The sequence below is a fragment of the Salmo salar genome, chromosome 24 (genome assembly GCF_965601325.2).
Source record: "Salmo salar chromosome 24, fSalSal1, whole genome shotgun sequence".
Classification (NCBI taxonomy): domain Eukaryota; kingdom Metazoa; phylum Chordata; class Actinopteri; order Salmoniformes; family Salmonidae; genus Salmo; species Salmo salar.
The window spans coordinates 4228731-4248738 of record NC_138314.1 but is presented as its reverse complement, the minus strand read 5'-3'; the positions used below and the strand labels follow the sequence as shown (position 1 = coordinate 4248738).

The window sequence follows — 20008 nt, the reverse complement described above, 5'->3', positions numbered from 1 at the left end:
TTCTGCATTCACTTCTGGAGAAACGTGTATCAAGCTTGTTCAGGACCTTTGTAATCCCAGAAGTAAAATCTATTGGTCAACTACACGCAGAATCTGCCCACGGGAGATTAGGACCTTGGGGATAACAGCAAAGCGTCCCTTCCGACAGACCATAATAAAGAGTGCATGTGTTACTAACTTCTTTATGACAGCAGAGGGAATCGCTAGGTGGTAGGGAGCACAGTACAGTAGGAGTGCGAAAAGTCCACATAACTCGTAGATTCACCTGCGGCAAAGACCGTAGTACACTCTTGTAAGAATTTCAATGCGCAAGTGTCGCTCTTTTGGGAATAACCGCAATGGGAGCCTCGCAGTCTGCGCGCACTGAACATGAGTTCCAAGATCTGGCTGATCGAACTGGATGTAAGTAGCCTGGGCTATATTATGCTCAAACTATAAGTGTTATTCAAATCAAACTTTATTTGTCACGTGCGCCGAATACAACAGGTGTAGACTTACAGTGAAACGCTTACTTACAAGCCCTAACCAGTGCAATTTTTAGGTAAGAAATAGGATGTAGGTGAACAATAGAGAAGGAAATAAAAAAAAACAGCAGTAAAAAGACAGTGAATAACATTAGCGAGGCTATATAAAAGCACTGGTTAGTCGGGCTAATTGAGGTAGTATGTACATGTAGGTATGGCTAAAGTGACTATGCATATATGATAAACAGAGAATAGCAGCAGCCTAAAAGAGGGGTTGGTGGGGACACACAATGCAGATAGTTCAGGTAGCCGTTTGATTACCTGTTCAGGAGTCTTATGGCTTGGGGGTAAAAGCTTTTGAGAAGCCTTTTGGTCGAAGACTTGGCGCTCCGGTACCGCTTGCCATGCAGTAGTAGAGAGAACAGTCTATGACTGGGGTGGGTGGGGTCCTCTGACACCGCCTGGTGTAGAGGTCCAGGGTGGCAGGCAGCTTAGCACCAGTGATTTACTGGGCTGTATGCACTACTCTTTGTAGTGCCTTGCGGTCAGAGGCCAAGCAGTTGCCATACCAGGCAGTGATGCAACCAGTCTGGATGCTCTCGATGTTGCAGCTGAAGAACCTTTTGAGGATCTGAGGACCGATGCCAAATCTTTTTAGTTTCCTGAGGGGGAATAGGCTTTGTCATGCCCTCTTTACGACTGTCTTGGTGTGTTTGGACCATTCTAGTTTGTTGGTGATGTGGACACTAAGGAACTTGAACTCTGAACCTGCTCCACTACAGCCCTGTTGATGAGAATGGGGGCATGCTCGGTCCTCCTTTTCCTGTAGTCCACTATCATCTCCTTAGTCTTGGTTACGTTGAGGGATAGGTTGTTATTCTGGCACCACCCAGCCAGGTCTCTGACCTATTTTTGACCTACCTCCCTATAGGCTGTCTTGTCGGTGATCAGGCCTACCACTGTTGTGTCGTTTGCAAACTTAATGATGGTGTTGGAGTCGTACCTGGCCACGCAGTCGTGGGTGAATAGGGAGTACAGGAGGGGACTGAGCACGCACCCCTGAGGGGCCCCTGTGTTGAGGATCAGCGTGGCAGATGTGTTGCTACCTACCCTCACCACCTGGGGGCGGCCCATCAGGAAGTCCAGGATCCAGTTGCAGAGGGAGATGTTTCATCCCAGGGTCCTTAGCTAAGTGATGAGCTTTGAGGGTACTATGGTGTTGAACGCTGAGCTTTAGTCAATGAATAGCATTCTCACATAGGTGTTCCTTTTGTCCAGGTGGGAAAGGGCAGTGTGGAGTGCAATAGTGATTGCATCATCTGTGGATCTGTTTGGGCGTTATCCAAATTGGAGTGAGTCTAGGGCTTCTGGGATAATGGTGTTGATGTGAGCCATTACCAGCCTTTCAAAGCACTTCATGGCTACAGACGTGAGTGCTACGGGTCTGTAGTCATTTAGGCAGGTTACCTTAGTGTTCTTGGGCACAGGGACTATGGTGGTCTGCTTGAAACATGTTGGTATTACAGACTCAATCAGGGACATGTTGAAAATGTCAGTGAAGACACCTGCCAGTTGGTCAGCACATGCCCGGAGCACACGTCCTGGTAATCTGTCTGGCCCTGTGGCCTTGTAAATGTTGACCTGTTTAAAGGTCTTACTCACATCGGCTACGTGATCACACAGTCATCCGGAACAGCTGATGCTCTCATGCATGCCTCAGTGTTGCTTGCCTCGAAGCGAGCACAGAAGTGATTTAGCTCGTCTGGTAGGCTCGTGTCACTGGGCAGCTCGCGGCTGTGCTTCCCTTTGTAGTCTGTAATAGTTTGCAAGCCCTGCCACATAAGACGAGCGTCGGAGCCGGTGTAGTATGATTCAATCTTAGCCCTGTATTGGTGCTTTGCCTGTTTGATGGTTCGTCGGAGGGCATAGCAGGATTTCTTATAAGCTTCCGGGTTAGAGTCCCGCACCTTGAAAGCGGCAGCTCTACCTTTTAGCTCAGTGCGAATGTTGCCTGTAATCCATGGCCTCTGGTTGGGGTATGTTTGTACAGTCACAGTGGGGACGACGTCCTCGATGCACTTATTGATTACACTGTTTCTATTGGATTATTATCAAATGCACACAAAAAAACTCATTCGATCTTGTGTCAGGAAAATAAATAGCCTACCCTTAGATGAAGGGACAAATAGCATAAATGCCTCAATTTCATAGTTCAAACTGGAATTAAGAATTGCTTTGTCACATTACTTGGTAGTGAGTCTTCTGAAGAGCATAGAATAATACACTGTATACCAGCTGTTTTCACATGAATAGACAATAGTTGGATTGTCCTACTGTCATTCCATTGAAAATCTAAGAGTGGTAGGCTACTCCTTCCAAAAAGCTTAAAAGGACAGATGGACAACTGTTTATTTAACAAGTTGAATAGAATGTCATGCTACTTGCCAATATGGTGCCATGTATGGTGAATAACCTATTGATAGGGAAAATAAGAAAAGTAGAATTTGTGAAGATTCAGGGTGCAGTATTACTGTAAATTATGTAACTCAAATACATTGAAAGTCTAATATCACACTATTTTGGAAGTGACAAGGGTAAAAAAAATATATATGTTTTTAAAAAGTGGGATAATTAGTCTTTTGTGATAGGATGATATTGTGCAGATTTGGTCTGTTGCAGCAACATTTGTTGTGCTTGGAACATTGATCTGTTCATTCTCATCAGCTGGCTTCTGTTATAAATGGGAGAACTGTGCTTCCTCCTCCCTCTGTAGAAGGGTGAGAGAGGTCAATCAAGACATAAAACAATACTCTGATTTCCAATGTTAAACACAAAATGTTTAGATTGTAATAACTTGGTTGGTTGGTTGGTTATCCAGTGTGAGATAACTCCTAAAGTAAGATAATGGTGAAGAAACGTGACGCGCATTATGCAGCTGAATGGTATGCAAGTATTTGAACTGAAGTTTATAACCGTGTCTTCCCTGAGTGCTGTTTTCTTGGCATTTGTGGGAAAGCTTGTGTTTTTCCGTGATCCTGAAAGCTATACAGGTGTGGTTTCGGTTAAGGATGGAATGGTTAAAGACGCAAGGTGACAAGTGATGGCTCAACAATTCTCTTCTCAGGAAAGGACAATGCCCACTCCAGTGGTTTAGCTCTCATTGTTAGCAAAACAACTGCCAAATCTCTCTTGGAATGGGAACCCATCAGTGACCAGCTTATCAGAGCAATATTCAACTGCAAGGTCACCATCCTGCAGTGCTATGCCCCCACCAACGAGACAGAGGAAGAGGACAAGGATGACTGGTATGAGCATCTACTGCAAGCAGTATCCAATGTCCCACATTACAATGTATTCCTGATAACTGGAGATATGAATGCGAAGGTTGGAGCCGATAACACAGACTATGAACAGGCCATGGGGCAACACGGCTGTGGGACCGTCAATAACAACGGTGAAAGGCTTGCCGACTTCTTCCTCAATAACAGCTGTGTGATTGGTGGCACACTCTTCCCTCACAAATACATCCATAAATTAACATGAAGAACCCCAGATGGTAACACTGTCAACCAAATCGACCACATCATTGTCAACGAGACTTGCCAAAGGTCTCTATAGGATGTCAAGGTCCACCATGGGGCAGATGTCAACAGCAACCACTACCTGGTGGAAGCTGTGAGCCACGCATGCTGTAAAACAAGGGTGGAAAATATTCAACATCAACAAGCAACACCTTGCCTGAGATAAAGAAAGCCTTTACCATCGAGCTAAGACATTGCTTCAGTTCATTAGCCAAAGCAGAAGATGAAGACCAGAGGGGTATACTACAGATGTAGGATCTTAAATTTGATCCAGTTTGCTACAGCAGGAAAATAATCCTGCACCAAAAGGAAATGTGAATTATTATGTGGATTATAATTAATGGACATTTTTGTAGGGGTTGATACATTTTTTTTATATACATTCATGAGGGAAAATCACTTTTGTAATTTACAATTAGACATTTCTAACTTCAGCAGCCTTTTTAAACCTCAAATACAATAACAATTTAAAAATGTCCTGCATTGCACGAAAGTCATCCTGCAACAGGGTGATCGAATTAAGATCCTACATCTGTACAAAGCAGGATCAACTAGTTAGCCTGCTAACTTGATAAACAACCAGAAATAACTATTGAATTTCTGAGGGGTATACTACAAAGCAGGATCAATAAGTTAGCCAACTAAATTTTCTGAAATAACTTTTTATTTTTTAGAAAGATAAGCTTGAAATGGGTATTGTCTATTTGACTCAACAACCAAAAACTCATACCTACGTTTTGCTTTCTACGGCTGGCCAACGTAAAATTGTTGAATGCAAAATCACCTAGGCTGATTGAGCAAGCACAGTAGCAACGGTCATCAAAATTGTTAATGTTCTACAAACAATTTTAATAAATGCAACAGTTGAGCAATGGATGAAGATACTCCAAAATATAATGTTTGATATTGACTGTATTATAGCACATAAAACATTTTACTGGCACGGACAAATAATGAATCAGGATTGAAGGATTTTGGTGGGAATTCAGGTATTCAATTTATTGTCAAATGTCTCCTTTTCTTTCTTAGAATAAACTCATATAAACATTTTCAAATGGTAATCAGGTATTTTGTAAATATTGTTTGTTAAAATAAATACAATTATACGTGCCTCATTTGCATAAATACACTGGGTGTACAGTATTCGCATATACAGTTCATTCAGAAAGTAGTCAAACCCCTTCCCTTTTCCCACATTTTGTTACGTTACAGCTTTATTCTAAAATTGATTAAATAAAACATTTTCCTCAGCAATCGACACACAATACCTCATAATGACAAATAAAAATTTGGTTTTTAGAATTTTTTTGCAAATGTATTTATTATTTACATAAGTATTCAGACCCCTTGCTATGAGAATCGAAATGCTCGGGAAATAGGGTGCATCCGGTTTCCATTTATCATCCTTGAGTTTTTTCAACTTGATTGGGGTCTACTTGTGGTAAATTAAATTGATTGGAAATGATTTAGAAAGGAACACACCTGTCTATATAAGGTCCCACAGTTGACAGTGCATGTAAGAGAACAAACAAGCCATGAGGTCGAAGGAATTGTCCGTAGAGCTCTGAGACATGATTGTGTCGAGGCACAGATCTGGGGAAGGGTACCAAAATGTCTGCAGCATTGAAGGTCCCCAAGAACACAGTAGCTTCCATCATTCTTAAATGGAAGAAGTTCGGAACCACCAAAACTCTTCCTAGAGCTGGCCGCTCGGCCAAACTGAGCAATCGGAGGAGAAGGGCCTTGGTCAGAGAGGTGACAGAGTTCCTCTGTGGAGATGGGAGAACCTTCCTGAAGGACAACCATCTCTGCAGCACTCCACCAATCAGGCCTTTATGGCAGAGTGGCCAGACGGAAGCCACTCTTCAGTAAAAGGCAAATGACAGCCCTCTTGGAGTTTGCCAAAAGGCACCTAAAGGACTCTCAGACCATGAGAAACAAGATTCTCTGGTCTGATGAAACAAGATTGAACTCTTTGGCCTGAATGCCAAGCGTGACGTCTGGAGGAAACCTGGATGGTGGTGGCAGCATCATGCTGTGGGGATGTTTTTCAGTGGCAGGAACTGGGAGACCAGTCAGGATCGAGGTAAAGATGAATGGAGCAAAGTACAGAGAGATCCTTGATGAAAACCTGCTCCAGAGTGCTCAGGACCGCAGACTGGGGCGAAGGTTCACCTTCCAACAGGACAACGACCCTAGGCACACAGCCAAGACAATGCAGGAGTAGCATCGGGACAAGTCTCTGAATGTCCTTGAGTGGCCCAGCCAGAGCTCGGACTTGAACCCGATCGAACATCTCTGGAGAGACCTGAAAATAGCTGTGCAGCGACGCTCCCCATCCAACCTGACAAAGCTTGAGAGGATCTGCAGAGAAGAACGGGAGAAACTCCCCAAATACAGGTGTGCCAAGCTTGTAGTGTCATACCCAAGAAGACTCGAGGCTGTAATCGCTGCCAAAGGTTCTTCAACAAAGTATTGAGTAAAGGGTCTGAATACTTATGTAAATGTGATATTTCAGTTTTTTATAAGTTAGCAAAAAATTCTAAATCCCTTTTTTTGCTTTGTCATTATGGGGTATTGTGTGTAGATGATTAAAGGGGTTTGAATTCTTTCCGAATGCACTGTATTCTACATTAACATAAATGAGTGGAACTGGGCTGAAACCACCAAAAACTTGCTCTGTCTAGGCCTGTCTCAACTGCTTCATTAATGACTGTGTGTCAATAGCTACATTACACCTATCTATACATACTTCACATTGTTTGTGAGATCAGACATAATATCACTATAATCAGTGTTAATTTTTGGAAGTTGCTTTCATTTCAGAGCATCTAATTTGTAAACATTTCAACTCTATTAAATTATTCCTTTTTTCAATTCAACAAAACAAACACCCATCAAAATAAAGTTATCTTTCTTGTGATGTTAGTGCAGAGATGATACGTTAAAGGTAGACTCAGCAGTGTGACGTAGATGCAGAAAGTGAATAGCATAGTGGGTCAATTTCTGCAATAACTGACCCTGTTTCACTCTGCTACCTGAGCGACACACTCATATGTCTCATACGGTGAGGGAAAAAAGTATTTGATCCCCTGCTGATTTTGTACATTTGCCCACTGACAAAGAAATGATCAGTCTAATTTTAATGGTAGGTTTATTTGAACAGTGAGAGACAGAATAACAACAAAAATGTCAAAAATGTTATAAATTGATTTGCATTTTAATGAGGGAAATAAGTATTTGACCCCTCTCAATCAGAAAGATTTCTGGCTCCCAGGTGTCTTTTATACAGGTAACGAGCTGAGATTAGGAGCACACTCTTAAAGGGAGTGCTCCTAATCTCAGTTTGTTACCTGTATAAAAGACAGCTGTCCACAGAAGCAATCAATCAATCAGATTCCAAACTCTCCACCATGGCCAAGACCAAAGAGCTCTCCAAGGATGTCAGGGACAAGATTGTAGACCTACACAAGGCTGGAATGGGCTACAAGACCATCGCCAAGCAGCTTGGTGAGAAGGTGACAACAGTTGGTGCGATTATTCGCAAATGGAAGAAACACAAAAGAACTGTCAATCTCCCTCGGCCTGGGGCTCCATGCAAGATCTCACCTCGTGGAGTTGCAATGATCATGAGAACGGTGAGGAATCAGCCCAGAACTACACGGGAGGATCTTGTCAATGATCTCAAGGCAGCTGGGACCATAGTCACCAAGAAAACAATTGGTAACACACTATGCCGTGAAGGACTGAAATCCTGCAGCGCCCGCAAGGTCCCCCTGCTCAAGAAAGCACATATACATGCCCGTCTGAAGTTTGCCAATGAACATCTGAATGATTCAGAGGACAACTGGGTGAAAGTGTTGTGGTCAGATGAGACCAAAATGGAGCTCTTTGGCATCAACTCAACTCGCCGTGTTTGGAGGAGGAGGAATGCTGCCTATGACCCCAAGAACACCATCCCCACCGTCAAACATGGAGGTGGAAACATTATGCTTTGGGGGTGTTTTTCTGCTAAGGGGACAGGACAACTTCACCGCATCAAAGGGACGATGGGCGGGCCATGTACCGTCAAATCTTGGGTGAGAACCTCCTTCCCTCAGCCAGGGCATTGAAAATGGGTCGTGGATGGGTATTCCAGCATGACAATGACCCAAAACACACGGCCAAGGCAACAAAGGAGTGGCTCAAGAAGAAGCACATTAAGGTCCTGGAGTGGCCTAGCCAGTCTCCAGACCTTAATTCCATAGAAAATCTGTGGAGGGAGCTGAAGGTTCGAGTTGCCAAACGTCAGCCTCGAAACCTTAATGACTTGGAGAAGATCTGCAAAGAGGAGTGGGACAAAATCCCTCCTGAGATGTGTGCAAACCTGGTGGCCAACTACAAGAAATGTCTGACCTCTGTGATTGCCAACAAGGGTTTTGCCACCAAGTAGTAAGTCATGTTTTGCAGAGGGGTCAAATACTTATTTCCCTCATTAAAATGCAAATAATTTTATAACATTTTTGACATGCGTTTTTCTGGATTTTTGTTGTTGTTATTCTGTCTCTCACTGTTCAAATAAACCTACCATTAAAATTATAGACTGATCATTTCTTTGAAAGTGGGCAAATGTACAAAAGCCTGCGGCTATGGAACCCTGACCTGTTCACCGGACGTGCTTGTTGCACCCTCGACAACTACTATCATTAGTATTATTTGACCATGCTGGTCATTTATGAACATTTTAACATCTTGACCATGTTCTGTTATAATATCCACCCGGCACAGCCAGAAGAGGACTGGCCACCCCTCATAGCATGGTTGCTCTCTAGGATTCTTACTAGGTTTTTGGCCTTTCTAGGGAGTTTTTCCTAGGGAGTTTTTCCTAGCCACCGTGCTTCTTTCATATGCATTGCTTGCTGTTTGGGGTTTTAGGCTGGGTTTCTGTACAGCACTTTGAGATATCAGCTGATGTACGAAGGGCTATATAAATAAATTTGATTTGATATAGGTCTAGGCCTTGTGTGATAAATACTGATACTACTATAGCAACATGTCTCTTGCTTAAGTCATTCCACACACAAGCCCATGTCTGAGAGGCTTGAGGATTTAGCAATTCAGGGATTTCTATTATCTGCTTGAAAACATGACTAACAAATCTGTTATCCTTCCTGTGATTACATTGTTGCAACAGTTGCACTGATACCTCTGTTCACAAACATGGATTAAGAGTTGAGCCATGAGCTTGCGGTGCAAAGTCAAGGTTAGCTGAGTACAGATGCAACTCAAAGGGTTGAGAGGGAAAACAGAAGAGTCTGAAATGCAATACGCAATATTGCTGTATTGCTGCATGCACACACCACCCACATAAGTCTATAAACATGCCTGTGCAAGAGTTTAGTGTGTGGCATTGTTTTGTGTGGTTGCTGAAGCATTCACCTTCAGTCGTTGTTGCTACTACAAACATTCATTTTGTTAAGGGCATTTCCATGTAAAAAGCCCCATAAGCACTAACATGTGAAGTTTATAGTAGCACATCAAATTTGGTGTCAAATAAAAGCTAAGAGTCATATATATATATATATATATATATATACACATATATATATATATATATACACACACACATATATATATATATATATATATACACACATTTTATTTTTATTAAGGCATATATAAATTCTTTAACTATTTTACAAAAAATGTAGAATAAGGCACTGATTTCTGGTCAAACAGATAGAAAAGGGGTCTTGGCAAACAGAAAAAGTCTTAATTTGGAGTAGATATTTAACAGAATGTTTAGAAAATGTGGTCACATAAAAAACTGAGGGAGATTTTACCTTAAGTATGTTAGCAAATCTGCACTGTCATTTGAGTAAATGTGTTTCTGTAAAAATGGCAGTAGAAATTGATAAAAGTAGTCCTTGTGCATATGGTTGTATGGTTTGTTTAACTTTTCAATCAATGGTTTTTGTTTGGCATACTTTTAAAGTGAAAAATAGTCTCACCGTCATTCTGTTACCATGAAATGACCCTTATGTGCTTTCAACAAGCACTGTGAGGGCAAAGCACGTTCCACCTTTGAGGAGAAGTCAAAATAAACACTATTGTACACAAAGTTTGCACGCAAAGTAAAATATCACAATCTGTGGTACTTTAACTGTATCTTGCAACCATAACATTCAAATGTTGTGGAAATATAACCCCCTGTGATCCTTTATTTCGGACATTAGCCCACAAAGAAGTCAATAATTCAAAGTTTCCTTTGAAAGCAAATATAATCTCACTAGAGTATGTTTGTTTTTCTATTAGGCCGATTGTGTTTTTTATCATTATGCTGATTGTGTCGTAGGCCTATTGTTGTCACAATTCTGCCCATTTCTGAAGAGGTTTATCTGTTCTGTACCCTTTTGCACCGGAATCCTAAGTTCATAATTGATACAGGTCATTTACATGTTTCAAAACCAATACATACCAGAAGGAAAGGCAAAAAAAAAAAAGAAAATATTTGGTAAAGATATCCAGCTAGTCTAGAAGGGTGGGGTATCTAGAAATGGAATACCCTCAAGTTATTATGCCTTTAATAAGTCTTAACTTGCTAATGCTAATTTACTCCTCCAAACTACTGTGATTGTTTCCATTCAGTTTCCCTGGAGCAGATTGGCAACCTCAACAAGAGATTCAGACAGCTGAGCAAGAATGAGGAGACACTAAGGTAGTGTCACCAACACCATATATTTACAGTACATCATCGGCTGTCACCCATCTCATCTATTCATATACTGTAAAAGCATTCGGGAAATATTTTATGTATTTTGGAATTTACCTTAAAATATGTTACGTAAAATATAGTAGCAGTTCACTTACTGTATTTGTGAATGTACAAAATAGAATAACACAGAGTACAAGGTCGAACAAAATCAAAGCACATCCTCTAAAGTAAAAAAGGTTTTGTTGTATTTCAAATGGCTTGTAATTCCACCCCAAAGAATACGTTACCGTACTGTATTTTTGGAGTGCCAAAATCCTTTTGACCACTAGTGGGTGCATGGTATTGTTGTTTCTGGCTACATTTGTGATGTACCAATTTAATTGATATGTAGTAGTAGTACCCCATCAATTAAATGTCTACAGGGGACAGAGTGGAGTGGAAGTAAGTCTTAAACCTTTAATGGTTGAGTATTTGCCTTTGCCCTGTAGTCACTGTATGGTAGCCTTTGTTAAGGCCTCTAGAAGTGTAAGTGCAACATTTGGTATTTTATAACACTTACACTTCTGGAGGCCTTAACACAGGCTTCAAAATTGGCAGTCATTGATATGCTGTAATATGTAAACACATTACCTAGCAGCCAACCTGCTTGCAAAGACCACTTATCCTGGACATTTTCTTGATACCGTTCATTACGATAAGAATACTGGAGAATCTACTGGAGAAATTTGTAATTAAACAAGTATTTCTAATATGGTATTGTTGTTTCTGGTACATTAACATATGAGGCGTGCCTTGTAAGAGGCTATATTTGTCCTACCTGTTAGTGAGAGGGATGTACCAATGTAATTGATACTTTTTGACAGTAACCTTAATATAATACTTGTTAACAGTAACCTTGGCCTTTAGCAAAAGGCGGTAAACATCTCACATGATAATATAGTTGTTACTAACATATTTTCATGTCATGTTTTCTTTTGCAGTCGACAGGATTTGGCGAGCATCTCTGCTCTAGATAACAATCCACTCCGGGCTCAAATTATTAATGCCTTCTTTGACAAAAGGTGAATATATAGCCAAAGTACAATATTGAAATCTCTCATTTAATACATACTGTATTTACTGTCATTAACTGTTAAAACAATGTTTTTACACAGAGGACAGTTTTGTTCATGAGGTAATCAGTGATGCTGTAAAGGCCTTAGTTTTGAAGCATGTTCAACGCAGGGCAGTCTGAGTGAATTCACATATACATGTAACTCTATACCTCTAGCCTTGGTAACCTCACTGGTTAGTCTGGTTCAACCAGGCTAATGCCTCTCTGTGTTTACTTGATTTAGAAACCTCCGTCAGAATGAGGCGGGTACGGTCCAGGTGATTGGCTTTGAGGAGTTCCTTATGGTCATGTCTCACTTTCGCCCGGCACCTATGCACATCACAGAGGAGGAGAGGGAGAAACTGAGGCGGGAAAAACTACGCTGTATGGTTTGGTGATGAGTAGAGTAACTTTGCTGAGACTTGTGTTTGTGCCCAGAGCTAATGCCTAGGCTTTAGCTCAGTGGGCTAATGTGGTCTTGACTGAGTCATGCAGGCAACATGTTTTATATAAGGGCTATTCTAGATAGAAACATAACATAGTTTCAGTTCTCTAATCATACTCTAGTGTAGAGTCTAGATTGGGTCTGGAGTAGACCAGCCAGTCTGTCTTGCTCCTACTTATCATGGATGCAGCTCAGAAAGCCAAACATTCTCATAATCATGACTTCCTCATCCACCCTGATGATGTGAAATGAGCCATTAGGTCCCTATCCTGTCCCTGGAACCCTTCCCATTCAATGATGAATAGAATAGAAATCATAGTAGAGACCTGTTACACTATCTTTGGGGATAAAATAGTTAGTAAAAATGCCCTATTTTGCTTGTTCGTCTTCATTGTGTCTCTTCAGTTGTGTTCAACATGCATGACACAGACAGTGACGGCACCATCACTCTGGAGGAGTACAGACGGGTAAGGCCTCCCTTTTCTACTCTCTCCTCACCATAATCCTCCAGGCCCAGGGCGTGTATTCACAAAGCATCTGAGAGTAGGAGTGCTGTACTAAAATCAGGTTCCCCCTTGTCCATGTAATATTATTCATTATGATCAAAAAGGCAAAACTGATCCTATGTCAGCACACCTATCCCGGTACATTTTGTGAAGGTCTGTTTAGCATTGACGTTGAATGGACCGGTGTGCTCTTTTCTTCCTCTAGGCGGTAGAAGAGCTCCTGTCTAAGGCTGGCACAATCGGGCAGGAGACCGCAAAGGCAATTGCAGACGCCGCCATGCTGGAAGTTGCAAGCACCACAAGGGGCAAAATGGTAACGGGGTTATCACTTAATCACCAATGTTCGTACCCTTAAGACCAAAGTGTTAATAAAGTGCGCGAGTAAGATAAAATGATAACACAATTGATTACAGTGAATCACACCTTATTTTTAAGTGCAAAGAACTGTTCTACTTTGTACTGCTTTGTGCCGTGCCTAAGAACAACCCTTAGCCGTCTGATATTCATGATAGTCCACAGGACCTCATGCCTTATTGCTTAAAGTGGCAAACTGCAGTTCAAACAATAACGTGTGAACAATAAAATACAAAGGATATTTCATGCTGAAACATTAATATTAAACACCAATGATTTTCACCAAGTTGATTTGTATTTCGGATAATTTGTACAGCTTTGTCACTAATATATATATATATTTATTTTAAATCATCTAATTTGATTATTTCATATATTTTACACGTGATAAGGCCACACAGAGGGACAGATATTATTAGACACCCGTGATAATCTGAAGTACCCAAAAGGCCCTAGATGTCATTTTATACAATTCCAAAGAAACCTTGAAAGTTACCTAAATTCTGGTAGTTTACTGGTACATTTGAAAAGCTCCAGTAACCCTATGTAAAAATGTATGTAGCAACTGTAGATTTCCCCTTTAAATTGGGTTACTTTGTTTTTCAGGAACCTGATGAATTCTATGAAGGAATCACTTTTGAAAACTTTCTTCAGGTATGGTTGTGTATACAGTACAGTATACAGTGAGTGTACAAAACATTACCATGACAGACTAACCAGGTGAATCCAGGTGAAAAGTATGATCCCTTATTGGATGTCACTTGATAAATCCGCTTCAATCAGTGTAGATGAAGGGGAGGAGACAGGTTAAATAAGGATTTTTAAGCCTTGAGACGTGGATTGTGTACACAACATGACCAAAAGTATGTGGACACCTGCTCATCGAACATCTCATTCCAAAATCATGGGCATTAATATGGAGTTGGTACCCCCCTTTGCTGCTATAACAGCCTCTACTCTTCTGGGAAGGCTTTCCACTAGATGTTGGAACATTGCTGCAGAGACTTGCTTCCATTCAGGAACAAGAGCATTAATGAGGTTGGGCACTGATGTTAGGCGATTAGGCCCGGCTCGCAGTCAGCGTTCTAATTCATCCCAAAGGTGTTCGATGGGGTTGGGGTTGAGGTCACAGGGCTGCACAGGGCTCTGTGCAGGCCAGTCAAATTCTTCCACACCGATCTCGACAAACCGTGTCTGTATAGACCTTGCTTTGTGCACAGGGGCATTGTCCTGCTGAAAAGGGCCTTCCCCAAACTGTTGCCACAAAGTTGGAAGCACAGAATCGTCTAGAATGGCATTGTATGCTGTAGCGTTAAGATTTCCCTTCGCTGGAACTAACTATTCCTCCTCCAACAAACTTTACAGTTGACACTAAGCATTGGGGCAGATAGCGTTCTCCTGGCATCCGCCAAACCCAGTCCGTCAGACTGCCAGATGGTGAAGTGTGATTCATCACTCCAGAGAACGCTTTTCCACTGCTCCAGAGTCCAATGGCGGCGAGCTTTACACCACTCCAGCTGACGCTTGACATTGCGTATGGTAATCTTAGGCTTTTGTGCGGATGACTGGCCATGGAATCCGATTTCACGAAGTTCCCGACAAACAATTATTGTGTGGACGTTGCTTCGAGAGACAGTTTGAAACTCGGTAGTGAGTGTTGCAACAGACGACAGACGATTTTTGCTCACTACGCGCTTCGGCACTCTGAATGGCACACATTGCAGTCCCGTTCTGTGAGTTTGTGTGGCCTACCACTTCGCGGCTGAGCTGTTGTTGCTCCTAGATGTTTCCATTTCACAACAACAGCATTTACAGTTGACAGGGGCAGCTCAAGCAGGGCAGAAATTTATAACGGTGTTGACGGTGTTATGTTGAAAGTCACTGAGCTCTTCAGTAAGGCCATTGTAATGCCAATGTTTGTCTATGGAGTGTGCTCGATTTTATACACCTGTCAGCAACGGGTGTGGCTGAAATATCGTAATCCACTAATTTGAAGGGGTGTCCACATACTCTTGTATATATAGTGTATGTGTGCCATTCAGAGGGCGAATGGGCGAGACAAAATATTTAAGTGCCTTTGAAAAGGGTATGGTAGTAGGTGCCAGAAGTGTAACGCTGCTTGGTTTTTCACGCTCAGTTTCCCATGTGTATCAAGAATGGTCCACCACCCAAAAAACATCCATCCAACTTGACACAACTGTGGGAAGCATTGTCAACATTGGCCAGCATCCCTGTGGAATGCTTTCGACACCAAGTAGGGTTCATGCCCTGACGAATTGAGCCTGTTCTGAGGGAAAAAGGGAGGGGTTGGGGGGGGGAGGAGGAGGTGCAACTCAATATTAGGAAGGTATTCCTAATGTTTTGTACACTGTGTACAACCTCTTTGCCACTTCCCCATTTCACAAGCTATTCAAATTGGCTATTGTTACATTGGTTGAAAAAAGGAAGTGCCATTTCACTTTTGAGTTATGCAAAAGAATGCTATTAAAACACAGTGACATTTGGTGTCTTAATATATTGCTATACTTTATATATTGAATACTGCCATATCAGTCTTATATTCCCCTACATTTTCTCCCCACAGATTCTTAAAACCTTCGATATTGAGACGAGGATGCACGTTCGCTTTTTAAACATGGACACTGCAACCATGCGATGTGGAAAATGAGTCCCTGTCTCCTTTAAAATACATCTGGTACTGCTGTTTTTACAGAATGAATCTCTCCAGGCTTCCTCTGAGATGAAGCCAAATACCTTTTTTAACTTATGAATGATTGATGGGAGATCCTAATCCACTGTGATATAGTGTCTTCAGAAAGTATTCATACCCCTTGACTTTTCCACTGCTCCAGAGTCCAATGGCGGCAAGCTTTAGACTTTGACATTATGGGGTATTGTGTTTAGGCCAGTGACAAAAATGTCAACAATCCGTTTTAAATTCAGGCTGTAACACAACAAAATATGGAAAAAGTCAAGGTGTGTAAACACTTTCTGAAGGCACTGTAAGTGTACAATATTGTCTACATACCGTATGTTGTACATTTTTAAAATGACAAACTACGCTGAACTATATTTTAAGGTTTGGGTTATACATTTGCATCCATTTCAGTGCCGTGCAATGTCCTTGCAGTATTTAGTGCTTGCCTGTGACTGAATACTAACATGCTTTCAGCTAAAAGTAAACACATACACCTCCAGTGCTCCAGATGAATCCCTTCATACCACCCTCCACACTCTCTCATGTCAACGTTATGTATACATCACAGTACAGACATTTTGAATGCCTAGAGGTTCACACGACCCGCCATGTGGATCACTGAGAGGATCGGTGTTGGCATCCAGGGTCACTTTTATTCTGGCTCTGTGGGACACAGTGCATTCCGACAGGGCTTCAGAATACACGGAAGACTCATTTATCTAGGTTCACCAAGCTTCATTATTCCTGTGTCCTTTCAGTGGAGTCTCACCATTCTACCCTCTAAATCAAAGACCACTTACAAATAACCACTTTTATGTATTACTCATGCTGAAAATATTGATCCTTAAAATAAATGTTTAAATACATTAGATGAATATTGTTCTTTATATCCAAAGAACCTGTAATAGCCTTTGCACTAATGTATACACATGTTTTAGTCATTCATTAAAAATAAAGAAATTATGAGATGAAAAATTGTTGGAGTTACTTGTGTTTTGCTTCCATCTTCTTGTGAAGATAGATAAGACTGCCATCTGCAATTCCACTGAAGTAAATTAAGTGAAAGGACCATGTGACTGTTGTTGCCCATCAATTTATGGAGGATGTCAGTATCAACTTAAATGTCTAGTTAAAGGTCCAATGCAGCAGTTTCTATCTCAACACCAAATCATTTCTGGGTAAAAATTAAGTACCTTACTGTGATTGTTATTACGGTAACAATGGTACAAGATATAACAAAAGTAGCTTCTTAGCAAAGAGCAATTTCTCAAGCAAGAATTTTGCTAGGAATATCTGGGAGTGGTAAGGAGAAACCTGAATAATTAGCTATTATTGGCAGGGGTTTGAAACCATCTTTCTCATTGCTCTATTAACTAATTTACAGCATGGTGATTTCACCATGGAAGGCCAAACATCTATGCCACCAAAACAGGCTAATCAAACAGCTCTTACACTAAAAGGGCAATATCATCATGTTCAAATTTCACAACCTCAATGCGGAAATACATATAAAACACATAGAAATAACGTGTTTGACTGCACTGGATCTCTAACAAAACATGATCCCATCATAAGATGAAATCCATTCAGAATTTATTGCTCTAGAAAGAATTAGCAAGATTAAAACAAACTCCTTAACAGTCCAAGGAAACATGAGCTTCTTCTAAAAATAAGGACAGCTACTAATTAAAAATTAGATTCAGTTTGAAAAATCAAATAAAAGCTGATTTGCTTTGTACATACTGTCTACAGGGCTGGTGGTGGTAGGGGTATGCAGGGCTGGTGGTAGGGGTCTGAAGGGCTGGTTGTAAAGGTCTGAAGGGCTGGTGGTAGGGGTCTGAAGGGCTGGTGGAAGGAGTGCAGGGCTGATGGTACTAGTAGTAGGGGTCTAAAGGGCTGATGGTAGGAGTCAGTGGGAGGAGTGAGAGCCAGACAGGATGTCATAGGGCACGGCCAGGCCAATGTTGTAGTTGTAGCCAGATGACTCCACATAGTTAGACCTGCAGATGGGCAGAACATGGTCCTGGGAGGTGGAGTCCTCTGAGAAGTCATAGTGGCAAATCACTCCCCTATGTCTATAATGTGGACACATAAGAATTGGGGCAGTTAAATAACAAAACAAGACAACAAACAGACTCTCATTGAATGTACAGTGCCTTCAGAAAGTACTCACATCCCTGGACTTTTTACACATGTTGTTGTGTTACAGCCTGAATTTAACATTTATTAAATTAAGATTTTGTCTCACTGGCCTACACACAATACCACATAATGTCAAAGTTTGAATTAAAAATGAAAAGCTGAAATTTCTTCAGTCAATAAGTATTCAACCCCTACGGTAAGCCTAAAGTAAAAATGTGGTTAACTACTCACATAATTTATTTTTAATCATTTTATTTAACCTTTATTTAACTAGGCAAGTCAGTTAAGAAACAAATATTATTTACAATGTCGGCCTACCCCGGCTAAATCCTAACGACGCTGGGCCAATTGTGCGCCGCCCTATGGGACTCTCAATCACGGCAAGTTGTGATACAGCCTGGAATCGAACCAGGGTCTGTAGTGACGCCTCTAGCACTGAGTGCCTTAGACCCCTGCGCCACTCGGGACCCCAAGTGAGTTGAATGACTACCTAATTTCTGTACCCCACACATACAGTTATCTGTAAGGTCCCTCAGTCAAGCAGTGAATTTCAAACACAGATTCAACCCCAAAGACCAGGGTGGTTTTCCAATGGTGAAGCTATTAATTACACTTTGGATGGTGTATCAATACACCCAGTCACTACAAAGATACAGGTGTCCTTCCTAACTCAGTTGCCGGAGAAAAGGAAAACGCTCAGGGATTTCACCATGAGGCCAACGGTGACTTTAAAACAGTTACAGAGTTTAACGACTGTGATGGAGGATGGATCAACAACATTGCAGTTACTCCACAATACTAACTTAAATGAAGGAAGCCTGTAAAGAAGGAAGCCTGTACAGAATTAAAATATTCCAAAACATGCACCCTGTTTGCAATTAGGCACTAAAGTAATACTGCAGAAAATGTGGCAAAGAAATTAACTTTACATCCTGAATACAAAGCTTTATGTTTGGGACAAATCCAACAAAACATATCACTGAGTACCACTCTTCATATTTTCAAGCCTGGTGATGGCTGCATCATGTCATGGGTATGTTTGTTATCGGCAAGAACTAGGGAGTTTTTTGGGATAAAAATAAACAGAATAGAGCTCAGCACAGGCAAAATCCTAGAGGAAAACCTGGTTCAGTCTGCTTTTCAACAGACACTGGGAGACAAATTCACCTTTCAGCAGGACAATAACCTAAAACACAAGGCCAAATATACACAGGAGTGTCTTACCAAATCGGCATTGAATGTTCCTGAGTGGCCTAGTTAAAGTTTTGACTTAAATCGGCATTAAATGTATGGCAAGACTTGAAAATGGCTGTCTAGCAATGATCAACAACCAACTTGACAGAGCTTGAAGAATTTTAAAAAGAATAATGTGCAAATACTGTACAATCCAGGTGTGCAAAGCTCTTAGAGACGTACCCAGAAAGACTTACAGTTGTAATCGATGTCAAAGGTGATTCTAACATGTATTGAATGGGTTGAATACTTATGTAGTCAAGATATATTAGTATTTTATTTTTCATTGTTTTACAAATGTTGACAGAGTATTTTGTGTAGATTGTTGACCATTAAAAAAAAATGCAAACAGTTTAATTCCACCTTGTAACACAAATGTGGAAAAAGTAAAGGGGTGCGAATACTTTCTGAAGGCACATCTATGCAGACACTGATCTCTGTGTAATATGGAATCTTCAGTAGAATAAACAAGTATCTTAGTCAAATCTAAATGTATAAATTAGAATTTTGGGTGGTGTTATTAGGGACCTGCGGTGGGCTGTGAGGTCGTCATCTGTGATGCAGGCCCCTCGTGGAGACTTCTCGTCTGGGATGTTGGCGGTCACCAGAGTGCTAGTGTTGAATCTCAAGTGTCTGACTGGGTGCCTGCAAACAGACAGAAGGGAGAAACAACAAACACCATTTTTTATTATTAACAATTTGATTTCACACACACACATTCACTAACGAGTTGAAAGGGGATCAATCAATACTGATGCGCCTGCTGTTTGGTTTGCTGCCAATGTCAGCCTGATAGGT

General features: G+C 41.2%; 2 protein-coding genes across 6 annotated transcripts in view; one reads left to right on the top strand and one right to left on the bottom strand.

Moving 5' to 3' along the window:
- Positions 1–20008, bottom strand: part of fbxw8 (F-box and WD repeat domain containing 8) — a 73552-nt gene that overhangs the window by 23338 nt on the left and 30206 nt on the right. For 4 of the 5 annotated variants that reach the window (XM_014171230.3, XM_014171229.3, XM_014171226.3 and 1 more), the window contains 2 exons: positions 19739–19855; positions 15719–17910 (listed from right to left, as the gene is read on the bottom strand). In XM_014171230.3, the coding sequence (XP_014026705.1) occupies positions 17745–17910; positions 19739–19855 (283 nt within the window). In that variant the 3' untranslated portion in view covers positions 15719–17744. Of the gene's footprint in view, positions 1–15718; positions 17911–19738; positions 19856–20008 lie in introns of those variants that run through there. The other variant, XR_014382494.1, reaches the window with a different exon arrangement.
- On the top strand, positions 143–16810 carry LOC106585234 (calcineurin B homologous protein 3). The gene is made up of 8 exons (XM_014171234.3): positions 143–402; positions 10673–10742; positions 11720–11800; positions 12077–12216; positions 12683–12744; positions 12989–13096; positions 13744–13791; positions 15722–16810. The coding sequence occupies exons 1-8, from the start codon at positions 339–341 to the stop codon at positions 15803–15805; spliced, it is 657 nt and encodes a 218-aa protein (XP_014026709.1). The 5' UTR covers positions 143–338; the 3' UTR covers positions 15806–16810.

Excerpts from the sequence above, each read along its gene's own strand:
- LOC106585234 (XM_014171234.3), top strand. The coding sequence starts at position 339 with ATGGGAGCCTCGCAGTCTGCGCGCACTGAACATGAGTTCCAAGATCTG. Across the intron at positions 12,217-12,682 it reads GAGGCGGGAAAAACTACGCT|TTGTGTTCAACATGCATGAC; the intron begins GTATGGTTTGGT and ends GTGTCTCTTCAG. Across the intron at positions 13,792-15,721 it reads CTTTTGAAAACTTTCTTCAG|ATTCTTAAAACCTTCGATAT; the intron begins GTATGGTTGTGT and ends TTCTCCCCACAG.